Source organism: Echinops telfairi, unplaced genomic scaffold (genome assembly GCF_000313985.2).
Source record: "Echinops telfairi isolate 266 unplaced genomic scaffold, ASM31398v2 ScPeMD7_28;HRSCAF=97, whole genome shotgun sequence".
Classification (NCBI taxonomy): Eukaryota; Metazoa; Chordata; class Mammalia; order Afrosoricida; family Tenrecidae; genus Echinops; species Echinops telfairi.
Window position 1 is genome coordinate 28,727 of NW_022103925.1, and position 13,080 is coordinate 41,806.

General features: G+C 55.6%; 1 protein-coding gene across 6 annotated transcripts in view; it reads left to right on the top strand.

Annotated features, from left to right (window-relative positions):
- The window catches only part of PIGG (phosphatidylinositol glycan anchor biosynthesis class G), a 32,612-nt gene extending 19,974 nt beyond the window's left edge, over positions 1 to 12,638 (top strand). For 3 of the 6 annotated variants that reach the window (XM_030885424.2, XM_045289492.1, XM_045289491.1), the window contains 4 exons: positions 1,084 to 1,275; positions 6,801 to 7,110; positions 8,078 to 8,241; positions 11,570 to 12,638. In XM_030885424.2, the coding sequence (XP_030741284.1) occupies positions 1,084 to 1,275; positions 6,801 to 7,110; positions 8,078 to 8,241; positions 11,570 to 11,786 (883 nt within the window). In that variant the 3' untranslated portion in view covers positions 11,787 to 12,638. Of the gene's footprint in view, positions 1 to 1,083; positions 1,276 to 6,800; positions 7,111 to 7,363; positions 7,534 to 8,077; positions 8,242 to 11,569 lie in introns of those variants that run through there. The other 3 variants (XM_045289490.1, XM_045289493.1, XR_006680010.1) reach the window with 2 other exon arrangements.
- The last annotated feature ends 442 nt before the right edge of the window (positions 12,639 to 13,080 follow it).

The window sequence follows — 13,080 nt, forward strand, 5'->3', positions numbered from 1 at the left end:
GTGTGTCTGTCACTCACTGTGCGTGTCTGTGTGTTCCTGTCACTGTGTGTGTCTGTCGCCCTGAGTGTCACTGTCACTGTGCCACCATGTCTTCAAAAAGTTGGTGTAAAATCCCACTGTTTCCATTTCCCACCACTGTGTGGTGCTGTGTCACAGCGTGTCAGTCCCTGGTCTGTCACTGTCCCCATGTCCCCGCAGTGTCTCCGTGTCACTGTGTCTGCGTTACCGCATCACCACATGCTCTCTGGCGGCGTGTCCCTGAGTGTCACACGGTGCCCCTCCAACTCCGTGCACACGATGGGGTTGCTGGCTCTCTGGCGTGCTGGCCGGCAGCAGGCCCTCAGCAGGCCCAAGGCCTCACCGAGTGGGACCCCGAGAGGCTCAGTTGTGGGGTGGGGTGGGGTGGGGCGGAGCAGGGAGCCTGCAGTGGGTGAGCTGTAGTTGGAGGCGCTGGGCTGGGCAGCTCTATGGGCAGTGTCTCCATGTCCCCCTCACCTGGAGGCACAGCTGATGGTTGGCGTTGGCGCAGCAGGGGGCTTGGTCTGTCTAGCTGAAGAAGCCTGCTAGAGGGTGACACGTTGGGGTGCAGCCTGGAGAGCTGGCATCAGTGAGGCAGGGAGGCAGTCAGGAGGAGGAGGTGCACACCCTGAGTGAGGAGAAGGCAGACTAGGTGCTGGGGTACAGTGCTAGGTCAGGTGGGGGGAAGCCTGGCTCTGCCTGTGGGAGGAACAGGGGCTGGCTGGTCTCAGAACGGAGCAATCAGAGGGTACTGCCTGTGGGCTTGCAGACGACTGTGCGACCACTTCCCTCGGGATGGGTCTGATGAGTGAGCTGAAGCAATCCCGGCACAGTGGACGGTGTGGTTCTGCCCAGAACCTGCTTGCTGTGGCTCCGGGAAGGGGCCCAGGCCAAGCACAGTGCCTGTGAATGAGAGGAAGGCTCCGAAAGCCTCCTGGTGTGAGTGACTCACCGGCGGCTCTCTTTCCCAGTTGTCTTCCTTCTGATCTACCCTCAGATGCCCCTGGTGTGGGTCCCCCAGGTCTCGAGTGTGGATGCTCACCAGCCCCTCTTACTCCATTCCAGCTCTGACCACAAGGCTGCCCTGTCGGCCCTGACTGCATTCTCACTCCTCGCCGTCTTCCTGCTGGTCCACAGGAGGTGCTCACCCATGTCCAGGGTGGTCCTGGCCCTCGGCCTGCTGGGCGTTTACTGCTACCGGGCAGCCATCGGGAACGTGATGTCACCGTGGCAACGAGGCAGCAAGGACGTGTCCAAGTGAGTGCTACAGGTGCCCTGCGGGTGCTGCGGGGAGCAGGGAGCAGTGTGGCACAGCCTAGCCAGGAACACCCGCTGCATGCTTTGCTGGCACTTCCTGCCGCAGAGAGAGCGCAACAGTGAGACCAGGAGGTGCATTTCCAATGTTAACAGTGTCAGACCTCGAGGGCATTTGTGTGTGTGTGTGTGTTTCTCTGTGTATGTGTCTGTGTGCGTCTGTGTTTCTGTCTGTGTCTCTCTGTGTGTGTGTGTCTGTGTCTGTCTGTGTGTGTGTGTGTGTGTATATGAATATCTCTGTGTGTGTCTATTTGTCTGTATCTGTGTCTGTCGGGAGCAGCTGTGGCGAGCGTTTGGGGGGTGCATTTGGAGACACAAAGGGACCGTGGCTGGCAGGTCTGTGTCTGACAGCGAGACAGCCCTGGTGGCAGGTCTTCCTTGGAGCAGCTCGTCGTATCCGCTGTGGTGATCATCCCCTTTAGCAGAATCAAGACCAGGCTGTCCACAGAAGGCAGGGCTGACGGTGCCCACAGGTCCCCCTCCTCCATGCTGTTCATCAGCCCGACGTACACCCCCTCCTTGGAGTGCACCCTCCTCCCCCCACGTGTGGGTTCTGTGGACCGCCACCCTGTCCCACAGAAACTCATGAAAGTTAGAAGGAAGGTCTCACGTAGTGGTGGGGCAGGTCAGTCCAGAATCCAAAGGCCGGGCAGATGCTGGGGCCAGAGGACGCGCTCCACTGCCGGCTCTTGTCGGTGAGGACCTCACCCTGGTGCTCTCAGGGGCCTCGTTTTATGTGCAGCAGGGAACCCTGCTCCCAGTGACTCACAGGCCGATCCTGTCAGCACCTTCCTCCACCTTCTGACCAGTCCCCTGCAGGGAGAGAGCGTTTGGTGGGAGTTCTGTGGGGTATCAGTAGTGAAGTCAAGTTAACACAGAACCCTTCACTGCTTTAATGACACCAAATATAACCCTCCGTTCCCCACCCCAGGACTGTATCTAGTTGGTGCACCTGTGACCTGGGGCCTCTGGAGGGACGTCTACGGAGGCATTGGCCTCCTCCTGGCCTCCGTCAGCCAGGTCCCTCCACCCCCAGCCCCACCACTCTAGTAGCAGCTTACCTCCTTCAGCTGTAGCATGTCATTTCTCACATCCATGACAAGTAACAGTAACCAGGATTGCCATCAACCAAGAGTGGCCCAATTTACACCCTCTATTAAGGTCAGCTAGCTTCATCTCATCCTTTTCCTGTGAGCTAGCAGAGAATTTCCCCCAAGATGCGACTGCAGCCACAGGTGGATGGTCTAGAATTATCATGCACCACATAAGGGATGATGTCCGGAAGGGCCGGCCCTATTGCCTGACTGTAACTCATTACATCGCATGCGGGATTACGGCTGGAAGGGCCAGGGCCACTGACGAACTTGTACTGTCGTCGCCCGTATCCACGGCTCTGACTGCACTGCTGCAGTTACCCGTGGTGACTGTCATTGGGAAATAGTCACACGGCACAGCCTTCTGAGAAGTGAGCTGTGCTCTCCCCCACCTGTCTTGCTCCATCCACACCGGCTTCTTCTCCCTCTGGAGACACACTGGGCGGATGACTGTACCACACCCTGCCAGTGCCCAGTGCCCACATCCTGAGCGCCAGTCGATGTAGGATTCCAGATTGTCTGGGGTCCCAGACCTCCACTGGGGGACTTGGAACCCCTCTCCCGCAGATGGAGGACGAAGGCTGACTGTATGGAGAGCCTCAGTGACCTGGTCACTCCCTGCAGGTCAATCTCGAGGTGGTGTGAAGTGAGTCCCTCTCTGTGACAGAATAGCTCGAGAGATTCTCCCCAGAGCCCGAGGGCCTTCCCTGCCCTACATTTCTACCCCAGAGGGTTGGATACTTTTGATCAACATTTTCTGGGAAGCCATAAACAACTTGGTTTAATACTATTGGTCAGCCATGGGCTGTAGCCTCCCCGCTGTGATTGGACTGTGCAAATGAGGTAAGTTGTAGCTACCATGACATGAAGTGTCTGTGACCTACCCAGAGAGGGCCGCTCTGTTTGTGGCCCTGGTCGCAGATGCATGTTTTGGAATTGGTCGAGTTTTGTGTTTAAGCAGCTGGCAACACAGGCTCATCAGAGACGACGAGAATGCTCACGGGGAGCTGTAACGTGGAGCAGGGGCCGTGACACTGACGTGGGCTGAGCAGAGCCCCGGAGGAGAAGGTTGAGTGGTGACGGGTGGCCGGGCTGACGGAGAAGAGCTGGTTGCCGCCTAGACGGTGCTGCTCCCACGTTCTGTATTGTTGCGGTTTGTTGGTCCTGAATTCAGCACCAATGGCCTGAGTTAGCTCAGTGTGTCTGTGGATTATCGGACCCTGGAGCAAAGTAGTGCCATCAGAGGGATGGTGGGTATCACCATGGGTGAAGAGTTTAGCAGGTGGGGTGTATGACCCCCCACTTCACAAGACTGACTCTGATGCATTATCCCCCAGAGTCGAGCCCCGACCCTGTTTCTCTTACTGCCTGTGCCTGGCCCGTCTACACAGGGCCAGAGATGCAGAAAGCAGAGGTGAGACGAAGAACCCACGCAAAGCCGTACCCATTGTCACTGATTCCATGCCGACCCATAGTGACCTCTGAGGACGCAGTAGGGCGGCAAGACCACACAGTTTACAGGAACAGACTGTCCCCTCCTGCCCTCGGGACCCCCAAGGGCTTGAATCAGTGATGCTGTGCCTAGCAGCCAAGGCTGCAGCAGTGTTGCAGTGAGGGGCCGTAGCGACCCCATGCACAACTGCACGAAACACCGCCCGGTCTTGCACCAGCCTCGCCGTGGTTCCCACGCCTGAGCCCAGTGTTGCAGCCACTGTGTCCACCCAGCTTGTCAGGGAATCCCCCTCTTTCTCTCGCTGCCCTTCCACTTTAACAAGCACGGTGTCCTTCTCCAAGGACTGGTTTCTGCTGACAGCACGTCCAAAGAAGGTGAGAGCAAGTACGAGAGTAACCCCTATAACTGGCAGACAGCACTTCTTTGTAGAGAATAGCATGATTGGAAGAATAGTTCTGCCGTCCTGGTGTCTGTCTAGTATGAGTGTGTACAGTTGTGATTCTGTTCTAGCCGGGGAATCGTACTTGGAGCGTGAACTCTGTTTCTTTCTTTTCTGGATCTGCCCACTGCCTTCGGGTAGGTTCTGACGCAGAGACTGGCCCTCGGTCTGAGGCTGTTGCTCTTGTGGGAGCAGAAAGCCCCCTTTCTCCCATGGAACAGCTGGCGGCGAATGTGAGCCACTGACGGGGTGAGCTGAGCAGCCCACGGCTGACCAGTGGCACAGTGGGAACTCCTCTTTCTGTGCTGCTGGGTTATCTGGCCAACAGCTGGCGCCTCTGCAGTGAGTGGGGGTGGGGGGGGGCGGTGTTTAAAGCTGAGGAGGACAGCTGGGGGCAGGGAAGGGTGTCTTGGATGACTGGACGGCCGGGCTGGACCTTTCCCTGAGGCCTGGGATGCCAGAGGGAGAGGGTGGTGAGACGGAGGTTCCACAGCCTTCTCCATGCCGGAGGCCCTGCCCTGGCTGTTGGCTACAGAATCTGAGACATTGGCCGTTACCCAGCTGTTGGCATCTCCAGCGCTGCCCTTCATTTCCTTTCGGATCTCAGTTTCGACACCATTCTCTCAAAGCCTTGGCCCTGTTCCCTTGTCTTCGTGGTGTTCGGAAAATAGCCAGCACGGCCTTTCTGGCTTCTTCCTTTAAAATACGCCCACCTTCTGACCACCTGCTCTGATTCTAGATCCACACCCATTCTTGATCTCTCTCAGGTCCTGATTCGATCTGTCCTCAGGCTAGATCTCTCCGGACTTCCGTCCTGTCCTGGTAATGGATCCATTCTGACACCAGGTTCCCTTGTCCTCATCTGGATACGTCGGCCCTAGGTCCACTTGTTCCAGACTCACCCGATGCTGCTGCTCCTTGCCTTCCAGTCCCTGCAGGTGCTGCCCGCTCCGGGGTAGACATAAGGTTAGGTTTGGGATAGAACAGCAATTGCTCTTCGAAACAGACTTTATTTCCAACCCCTGACTCTTCTCTGCATGGAGGCCTGCCTTGGCCGCAGCAGAACTGTACAGGTCAGGCAGCGAGGATGGTTCCTCGAGGGGTTCTCCAGGTGTTCCCCTCTGCTCCTGGAGGAGGTGTGTGAGAGCAAGACCCCTACCCCAGCTCTGGACAGAGCCCAGCCTCTCTCTTTCTAGACGATTGGATGGCTTCCTGTGTGGTCCCTACATGCCCGCCACAGCTTTGTCCTGTGGGTCCTTCACGGGGTGTCAGGCCCCGCAGGCAAGGCTGGTTTGCACTCTAGGACCTTGCTCCCCTGGGCGCGTGGTGGGACGAGGCGCAGGGAAACGCCACAGACAGACCCCAACACCGCCTTGTAGTTGTCCCTGTGTTTGAGTCCAGCGTTGCCGACGAAGACGGACGGTTTTAAAGAAATGCATCGGCCTTCTTGGGAAACCTGAGAGGGGAAGTTTCCGTTTTTCAAAACAGACATTACCTTAGGTTATTTCACTTAAAGTTCGGGAACTTTTAGCATTGCTTTAGTGATCAGCTCCTCCAGGGTATACAAGGCCCTGGATTTACTGAGATTGACTTAAATTGGGGACTTTAGGAATTTGTCTTCACCAAGTTGGAATTCTTGGTGGTGGCCTCGTGGATTGTATTCTTTAGAGAGGATTGTGAAGTATTGCTGTGCTGGGAAGACTGGGGGCGGGGCTCAGTAGCACTCTGTCGTCCACGTCCCGGGCTGCTTGTGAGGCTTAGGTACTACTACTTTCTCTATCACCTGCACATTAGGGAGCCGGGCATCCAGCTGGCCCCACACATGGCAGCCCCACCCCTGCTTAGCGCTGCCTTTTCTGCCCCTCACGGTTTGGGTCACCGTCCCTGGCACACATGTACACATGTACATTTGCGTGTATATCAACATGCACACAACACCACATCAATGTCTGTCAACGAGTCAGGTGTGCAGGCAGCCTGAGTTCATGCACGCTCAGGCGGTTTTGCAGTTCCTCTGGTGGTGTAGTGATAACACGTCGTCCTGGTAACCACAAGGTGAGCAGTTTGAAACCACCTCCCGCTCCATGAGCGAAAGATGCTCCCATAAAACGTACCGTCTTGGAACCCCCAGGAGCAGGTGCTGAGAGCAGGAAGGGCAGTGAGTTGGGACCTGTGCGGCGCGCCTGTGGGTGACGGGCACCAGGTCATCAGCAGACCACATAGGAATGACCCTGCCCCGGGCCCACAGCAGGGCACGCACAGAGCTTGCGCCTGCCATCTCAGTGGGCAGCGTGGAAGGCTGGCCCAGCGGTGCCTGGTGCTGGGGGTCGGACCTGACGGTGTCTGTCCAGAGGCTGATGTGTGTAGCATTCCCTTTGAGGGTGGCTGGCTCAGTCAGATGCAGGCACACCTGTGTGTTTCTTAAGTAGGTGAAAACCTGTGCAGGTGGGTGCTGATGAATGTCTCCTGTTCTGTATTTTAGGGGCATCATGGAGGCTCGGTTCGTCTACGTCTTTGTCCTCGGCATCCTCTTCACGGGCACCAAAGACTTGCTCAGGTCTCAGGTTGCTGCCGCAGGTGCTAAAGCCAGGACGGTGGGCTTGTGGGAGATTCACAGCGGACTGGTCCTGCTGGCAGCGCTGCTGCTCAGGCCGCACAACCTCCCAGTGCTGGTGTCCAGCCTCCTGGTCCAGACCCTGATGGCCAACTTCATCTGGAAGCCCCTGAGCCACGATACAGCGGAGGTCACAGTGATGCACTACTGGTTCGGGCAGGCCTTCTTCTACTTCCAGGTGTGCTCCCTGTGTGCCAGCCTGTGGCCAGACTTCCTATGTACTGTCCTGACCGACTTCCTGTGTACCCCCTCCCCCGGCAGACTCTCTGCGCACTCCCCACCCTGTCAGACTTTCTTTGGTAAACTGCAGTGACTGGCAGTCAGTCAGCACATGCGCAGCTCACAGAGGGAGGAGTGGCATTGGTGCAGTGGGCTTTCTGCGGTACGCTGTGTGTGCTTAGGGTTATTCCACACTTTTCTGACCTTAAAAGATGGATGACAATCACTCGCTTCAGGAGACAGACAGCCATGTCTGACCCTTCTCAGGATCCAGGCACAAAACCAAGCGCTGCTCCTCTCTGTCCAGCCCTCGGAGCCCCTCAGCAGCACCAGTAGGCCGACCGGAGAGCTGAAGCAACAGGGGTCTGTCTGCATCCGGCTGGTGGGTGAGGCTGACTTGACCTCCACAGCCCGCTCCTTCCTGTTCCCACTTAGACAGGACGTGGTCCTTCAAGGTGTCTGCTCGCCTGTCCTGGTCAGGGGTGCAGCCCAGCCTCCTGTCCGGCCTGTGAGTAGCCAGCTTTCCTGTGAGGCCACCTTGAGTGTGGAGCAGTGGGGCTGGATCATGGCTGGTGAGGCCTGGACCAGAGAAGCCCACTGCAAGCACGGTCCAGTGCTCCGAGCGGGGCTGCTCATTCCAGCCAGAGGAGACAGACACCAGACGAGGCGTTAGGACAGCGGTGCTCAACCTGTGTGTCACAAACCCTTTGGGAGTTGAACGACCCTTTCACAGGGGTCGCCCGATTTATAACAGTAGCAAAATTACAGTTAAGAAGTAGCAACAAGAATAATTTTATGGTTGGGGGGTCAACACAACATGAGGAGCTGTATTGAAGGGTCGCGGCATCAGGAAGGTTGAGAACCACTGGGCTAGGATCTCTGGGCTGCAGGCAGGTCCCCTGAGAGCCCAGCTTCCTTTTTCTTAGGGAAACTCCAACAACATCGCAACCGTGGACATCTCAGCAGGCTTCGTGGGCCTGGAGCAGTACGTGGAAGGCCCTGCTGTGTTCCTGACTGCATTTGCTACTTATGTGGGCCCTGTCCTGTGGGCCAGCCACCTGGTGAACTACCTGAGTTCAGAAGCAAGCAGGTGAGTCTCTGTGCCTTGTAGGAGAAACCAAGACTAGGCTGCCATCAGCCATTCTCAGAGTGACCCTTGGTCTAAGCACCAAGACCCATTTCCTGTCCCTCGGGGTCCGCGGACGCAGTGAGGGGCTGCAGCCTTTGTGGTGTGGGTCCCTCTCTCCTGAAAGCAGCTGTCCTTGGGGCACAGCCGGGGACGATCCCTTTAAGAGCGGCTGGGTGTGTGATAGATGTTTATATGTAGGAGGTGTGTGTATGCGTGTATGGTGTGTGTGACGTGTACATGTGGGGGAGTGTGCTGCGTGTGGTATATAGATGTGGTAGATGTATGTATATATGGTGTGTGTGTACCTGTGTAGTGTTTGTGATGTGCACATGTGGGGGAATGCTGTGTGGTATAGATGTGATGTATATAGATATAGGAGGTTTGTGTATGGAGTGTGCTGCATGTGGTGCATAGATGTGATAGATGTATACATATAGGAGATATGTGTATGCATGTGTAGTAGTGTGTGTGACGTGTACATGTCGGAGTGTGCTGCGTGTGGTTTATAGATGTGATAGATGTATGTACATAGGAGGTGTGTGTATGCATGTGTATGATGTGTACATGTGGGAGTGTGCTGCATGTGGTGTATACATGTGATAGATGTATGTACATAGGAGGTGTGTATTTGCACGTGTAGTAGTTTGTGTGATGTGTACATGTGGGAGTGTGCTGCGTGTGGTGTATACATGTGATAGATGTATGTACATAGGAGGTGTGTATTTGCACGTGTAGTAGTTTGTGTGATGTGTACATGTAGGGAGTGTGCTGTATGTGGTGTATAGATGTAATAGATGTATATGTATAGGAGGTGTGTGTATGCATGTGTGACGCGTGCATGTGGGGAGTGTGGTATGTGTGGGTGTACCCCGGAGTAACCTGCTGTTTGTCTCTACCATCCTCCCATGTGAAAATGCACTTGGACAGTGAGGTACCAGGGGGTCCACCCCAAAACTGGAAACAGCTCCCCTGGCAGAGCTCTCATCGCATGCCTCTTCCTCGCTGGACGAGCGCCGTGCAACTCGCTTTCAGTGAGTGCACCCAGTGGTGTCACCTTGGAAGAGTCTTTTTGGCCAAAGTGATTTTTTTCATGAAAGCAGTTTCCCTCAAACCTCATTTTTTTGTGATGGCTGATTTAAGAAAACGGTGTGTGGCTGTGAAGTTCTGTTTCCTGCTCAGGAAAAATGCTGCAGAAACTGTTCTGGTGTTGAACACGGCTTACAAGGACAGCACTATGGGTAAAACTCAAGTGTACAAGTGGTTTTCTTGTTTCAACAAAGGTGAAATGTAGATTGACGACAAACCTCATTCTGGACGTCCACCAGCTTCCTAAATGGGCAAAAGTGCCAGCAAAATCCACCCATTTGTGCTCGAAGACCGGTTATCCGGACTGTCTTGGAGCTCAGTGCAGTGAGTCGTAATGGAAGATTTGGGAAGGAAGAGGGCCGCTGTGAAATTGTGCCTCGGCCTCTGGCTGACCACCTTGAGAGAACAGCTCAGAGTGAGTGACCCAGACTTTTCCAAGGTCATCGCTGGTGAATCGTGGTGCTCTTCCTACAGCCCCAAAGGAAACATCAAGCCAGTGGAAGACATCATTGTCACCTCACTCAAAAAAGCTCATCAAGTGCAAAGACCAAGACGATGCTCATTTGTTTTTGATGTGAGGGGGATAGTGCATTTGGGGTTTGTGCCACCAGGTCAGATCACGAATCAAGCTTTCTACTGAGAGATTCTGAAAAGATCATGTAACAGTGTGTGACAATAAAGGCCTGATTTGTGGCAGAGGGGGACTGGTTTTGCCACCACAACAATGCACCTGCTCCCACAGCCATCTCTGCACCAGTTTTTGGCGAAACACAGTATGCCTCTCTTGCTCCATGCACCTAGTCACCTCACCTTACTCGTGTGACTTCTTTTTGTTTGCATGAATGCAGAAGGACATGAAAGGCCAGCGATTTGAGGATGTAGAAGAGGTGAAGAAAAAAACGAGGGAGGTGCTGTCAGCCATCCAAACAGATGAGTGTGATAAATGTTTCCAAGAATGGAATCGCAGATTTGACAAATGCATTTAGTGTGATGGATAAGGTGATACAGGTTGTTTTGTAGAAAAATTTAAATACATAGCTTTGAAAAGAAGATTCCATTCTGCAGGGGGCTACCTGCAAATATACTGCCCTTTCCACTAGCTGGCCCCACACAAAGCCCCCACAACCTGTGCTGAGTGTGTGTGTGTGTGTGTGTGTGTGTGTGTGTGTCCGTCCCTGTGTCCATCGGCGCTTCATGTGGCCTCATGTCCCTGCTCTGTCGGGATGTGCGTGGGCCTGGGTGTGTAAAGGTCTGTGGGACTGTAAGGACGGTGCGTCGGGCTCATGTGCTGGGGACCGTTGGCCCCTCGGGGCTCAAGTCCTTGGAGTTGCGGGTGATGGCCGTGCTGGTGGAGCCTCCACGAGGCCGACTCCCAGACCTCCCTTCTGAGGTTCCTGGGGTGCTCGGCCACCAGCCTGGCTCCCATATGTGGGCTCACTTGCTTCAGTGGTATAAGCAGTGAGGGTGGTCGAGTTGCTTGAAATAGGTGGGGGATCAAGGGCCTTAAGGAGTTCCTCTCATTCTCATCATTTATCTTCACTGTTAGTGGCTCGCAGTGGTTATACACTGGGCTGCTAGCCACAAGGCCCATTGTTCAAAACCACCAGCGGCTCCATGGGAGAAAGAATGAGGCTTTCTACTCTTGCAAAGAGTCCCAGTCTCAGAAACCCGCAGGGTGAGCTCTTCCCTGAGCTGCAGGGTCGCTGTGAGTCGGTATTGTCTCGTGGAGGGGAGTTTCGGTTCCCTTTTGAGTGAACTCGCTGGTAGACGTGTCAGGTCAGTCTCCAGAGGAGGACGGAAAGCAGCACTTTTTGCAATTTCTATGTGTCACTTGTATTTTAAGTACCCATGTCCCATTAGGACAGCAGTAAAAGGGTGGGGCCTGGCTCGGCACCATCTCGCGGGCGGCACTGTCTCCGCAGTGCGGGTTTGCCGAGCCCGGAACTCTACCAGGGAGGACCTCCCGGAGATGGCATTTTTAGCCAAGCCCCCCGTGGTTTTCACGGCCTTACCAGAGAGCCTCGTAGCGCCTTGTCCACTCTGCGCTGCTCTTGGTGGCCTGGGCCACCTCCTGGGTGTCACCAAAGGCCAAGTGGGCCACCTGCCCAGAGTGAGTGTATGTGCGGCGCATTGGTGATGGGTGTGTGCTTCCTAGCACAGGACAGAGGCAGGTACTGATTGACGGTCTCTTTTTCGCCCGCAGCCTCCCAGCCCTGCGCCACGCGTGCTTCTGCTACGCACTGGTGGGCTCCGTGCCGGTGTCGGCGTACGTGGTGCTCGTCACGTCCCTGCGGTACCACTTGTTCATATGGAGTGTGTTCTCCCCAAAGCTCCTGTATGAGGGGATGCGGGCGCTCGTCACCGCCGCTGTGTGCAGCTTCTTCACTGCCGCGGACCAGGCCACCCTCGCACGCACGTAGACGGCTGCGCGGGCTCGAGGCTGCCTCGGCTTCCTCCGTCCGCACTCTCGGACAGAGCGAGCCCTGCTGTGCTGGATGCAGACCAATGTTCTCCTGAGCGCACCCCTGCAAAGTAGGCCCGTTTGTACCGCGGTCGGGTCTCCTGCGTCGTCCAGGCACTTCATGAGCCTGTGAAGCCCCAGCTCTGGGAGAAGCTGATGTGGCCAAAGCGTGCCGGTGGGCACCACCAAGCCGCCCACCTCCGTCTCCAGAGACCTGGCGCTCCGTGAGGGCATGGTGCCCCCACAATTCCCCTCGTGGCCGACCAGGACCCTTTGTTAGGGGGGTCGTCTCATCATTGCTATGAGCTTTGAAATGGAAATGAAGAAAACTCCCCAAAAGATTTTTCATTTGTTAGAAATAAAAGCCCATGACATGTTAATGTAGCCGGTTTTAAGAGAACAAGTGTATTTCCAGAGCCGAGCTGTTTGGGGAGCAGTGGGACCCCGCAGTGCTCTGCAGGGCTCTCCGGGAACTGGCACTCCGTCTCTGGGAGGTGTTCGCGTGGAAATGAGATTTTCAATACCCTTTTTCTGATCATTGTGGATGTTCTTTTTGAAACGACCCCAAACCTGACCCGAGTTCGTGTCTGGAAAGTTAGCTGGGAAAGGAGTGTGTGTGTGGACGCTGGGTGGCGGAGAGGGTCTGTCCCTGAGCTGGCGGTGCTTCAGCAGCCAGGCCCTGCCTGGGACCGTGCGTCCATGGCAGAGGGCATCACGGGGGAGCTGGTGGCGGGTAGTAGCACACTGGCACTATTTCTGTAGTAGTCTCTCAGAAGTCGAACTATTTAAAAATAAAAGGTATTTTTTAAAAGAAGTGCATTGCACTGTTGAATCTGTTCGGTTCAAACCCACACACTGGCGGGTCGGCAGTGTTGCCCCTGGGACTAGCAGCTCACCGGCGTGGGTGCTTCTTCCCGGTGGTGGTCTGCGCCACTCAGAGCTGGCTGTCACCACACGTGTCCTCAGAGAACTCTTCATGGGCACATGGTGGCGGATGCATGTTTTCTAGAACCCGTCCTTTATGCCAAACACCAAAACTGAGCAGTCCAGGTGCTGGGGAGAAGCACTGCTCCCGCAGCTGAGCTCATCCTGCAGCCCGCCGTGCCCTATGTACGGCCTCGCCATTCCTGGGAGCCTGGAGAAGCAGCCTGGCCAGGCAGCACCTTTTCCAGGGTCACTAGTGTGGCTGCCTCGCTGGGTCTAATGACCTCAGCATGAAGGCAGCTGCCCATGCTGCTCATGCCCTACGCCAC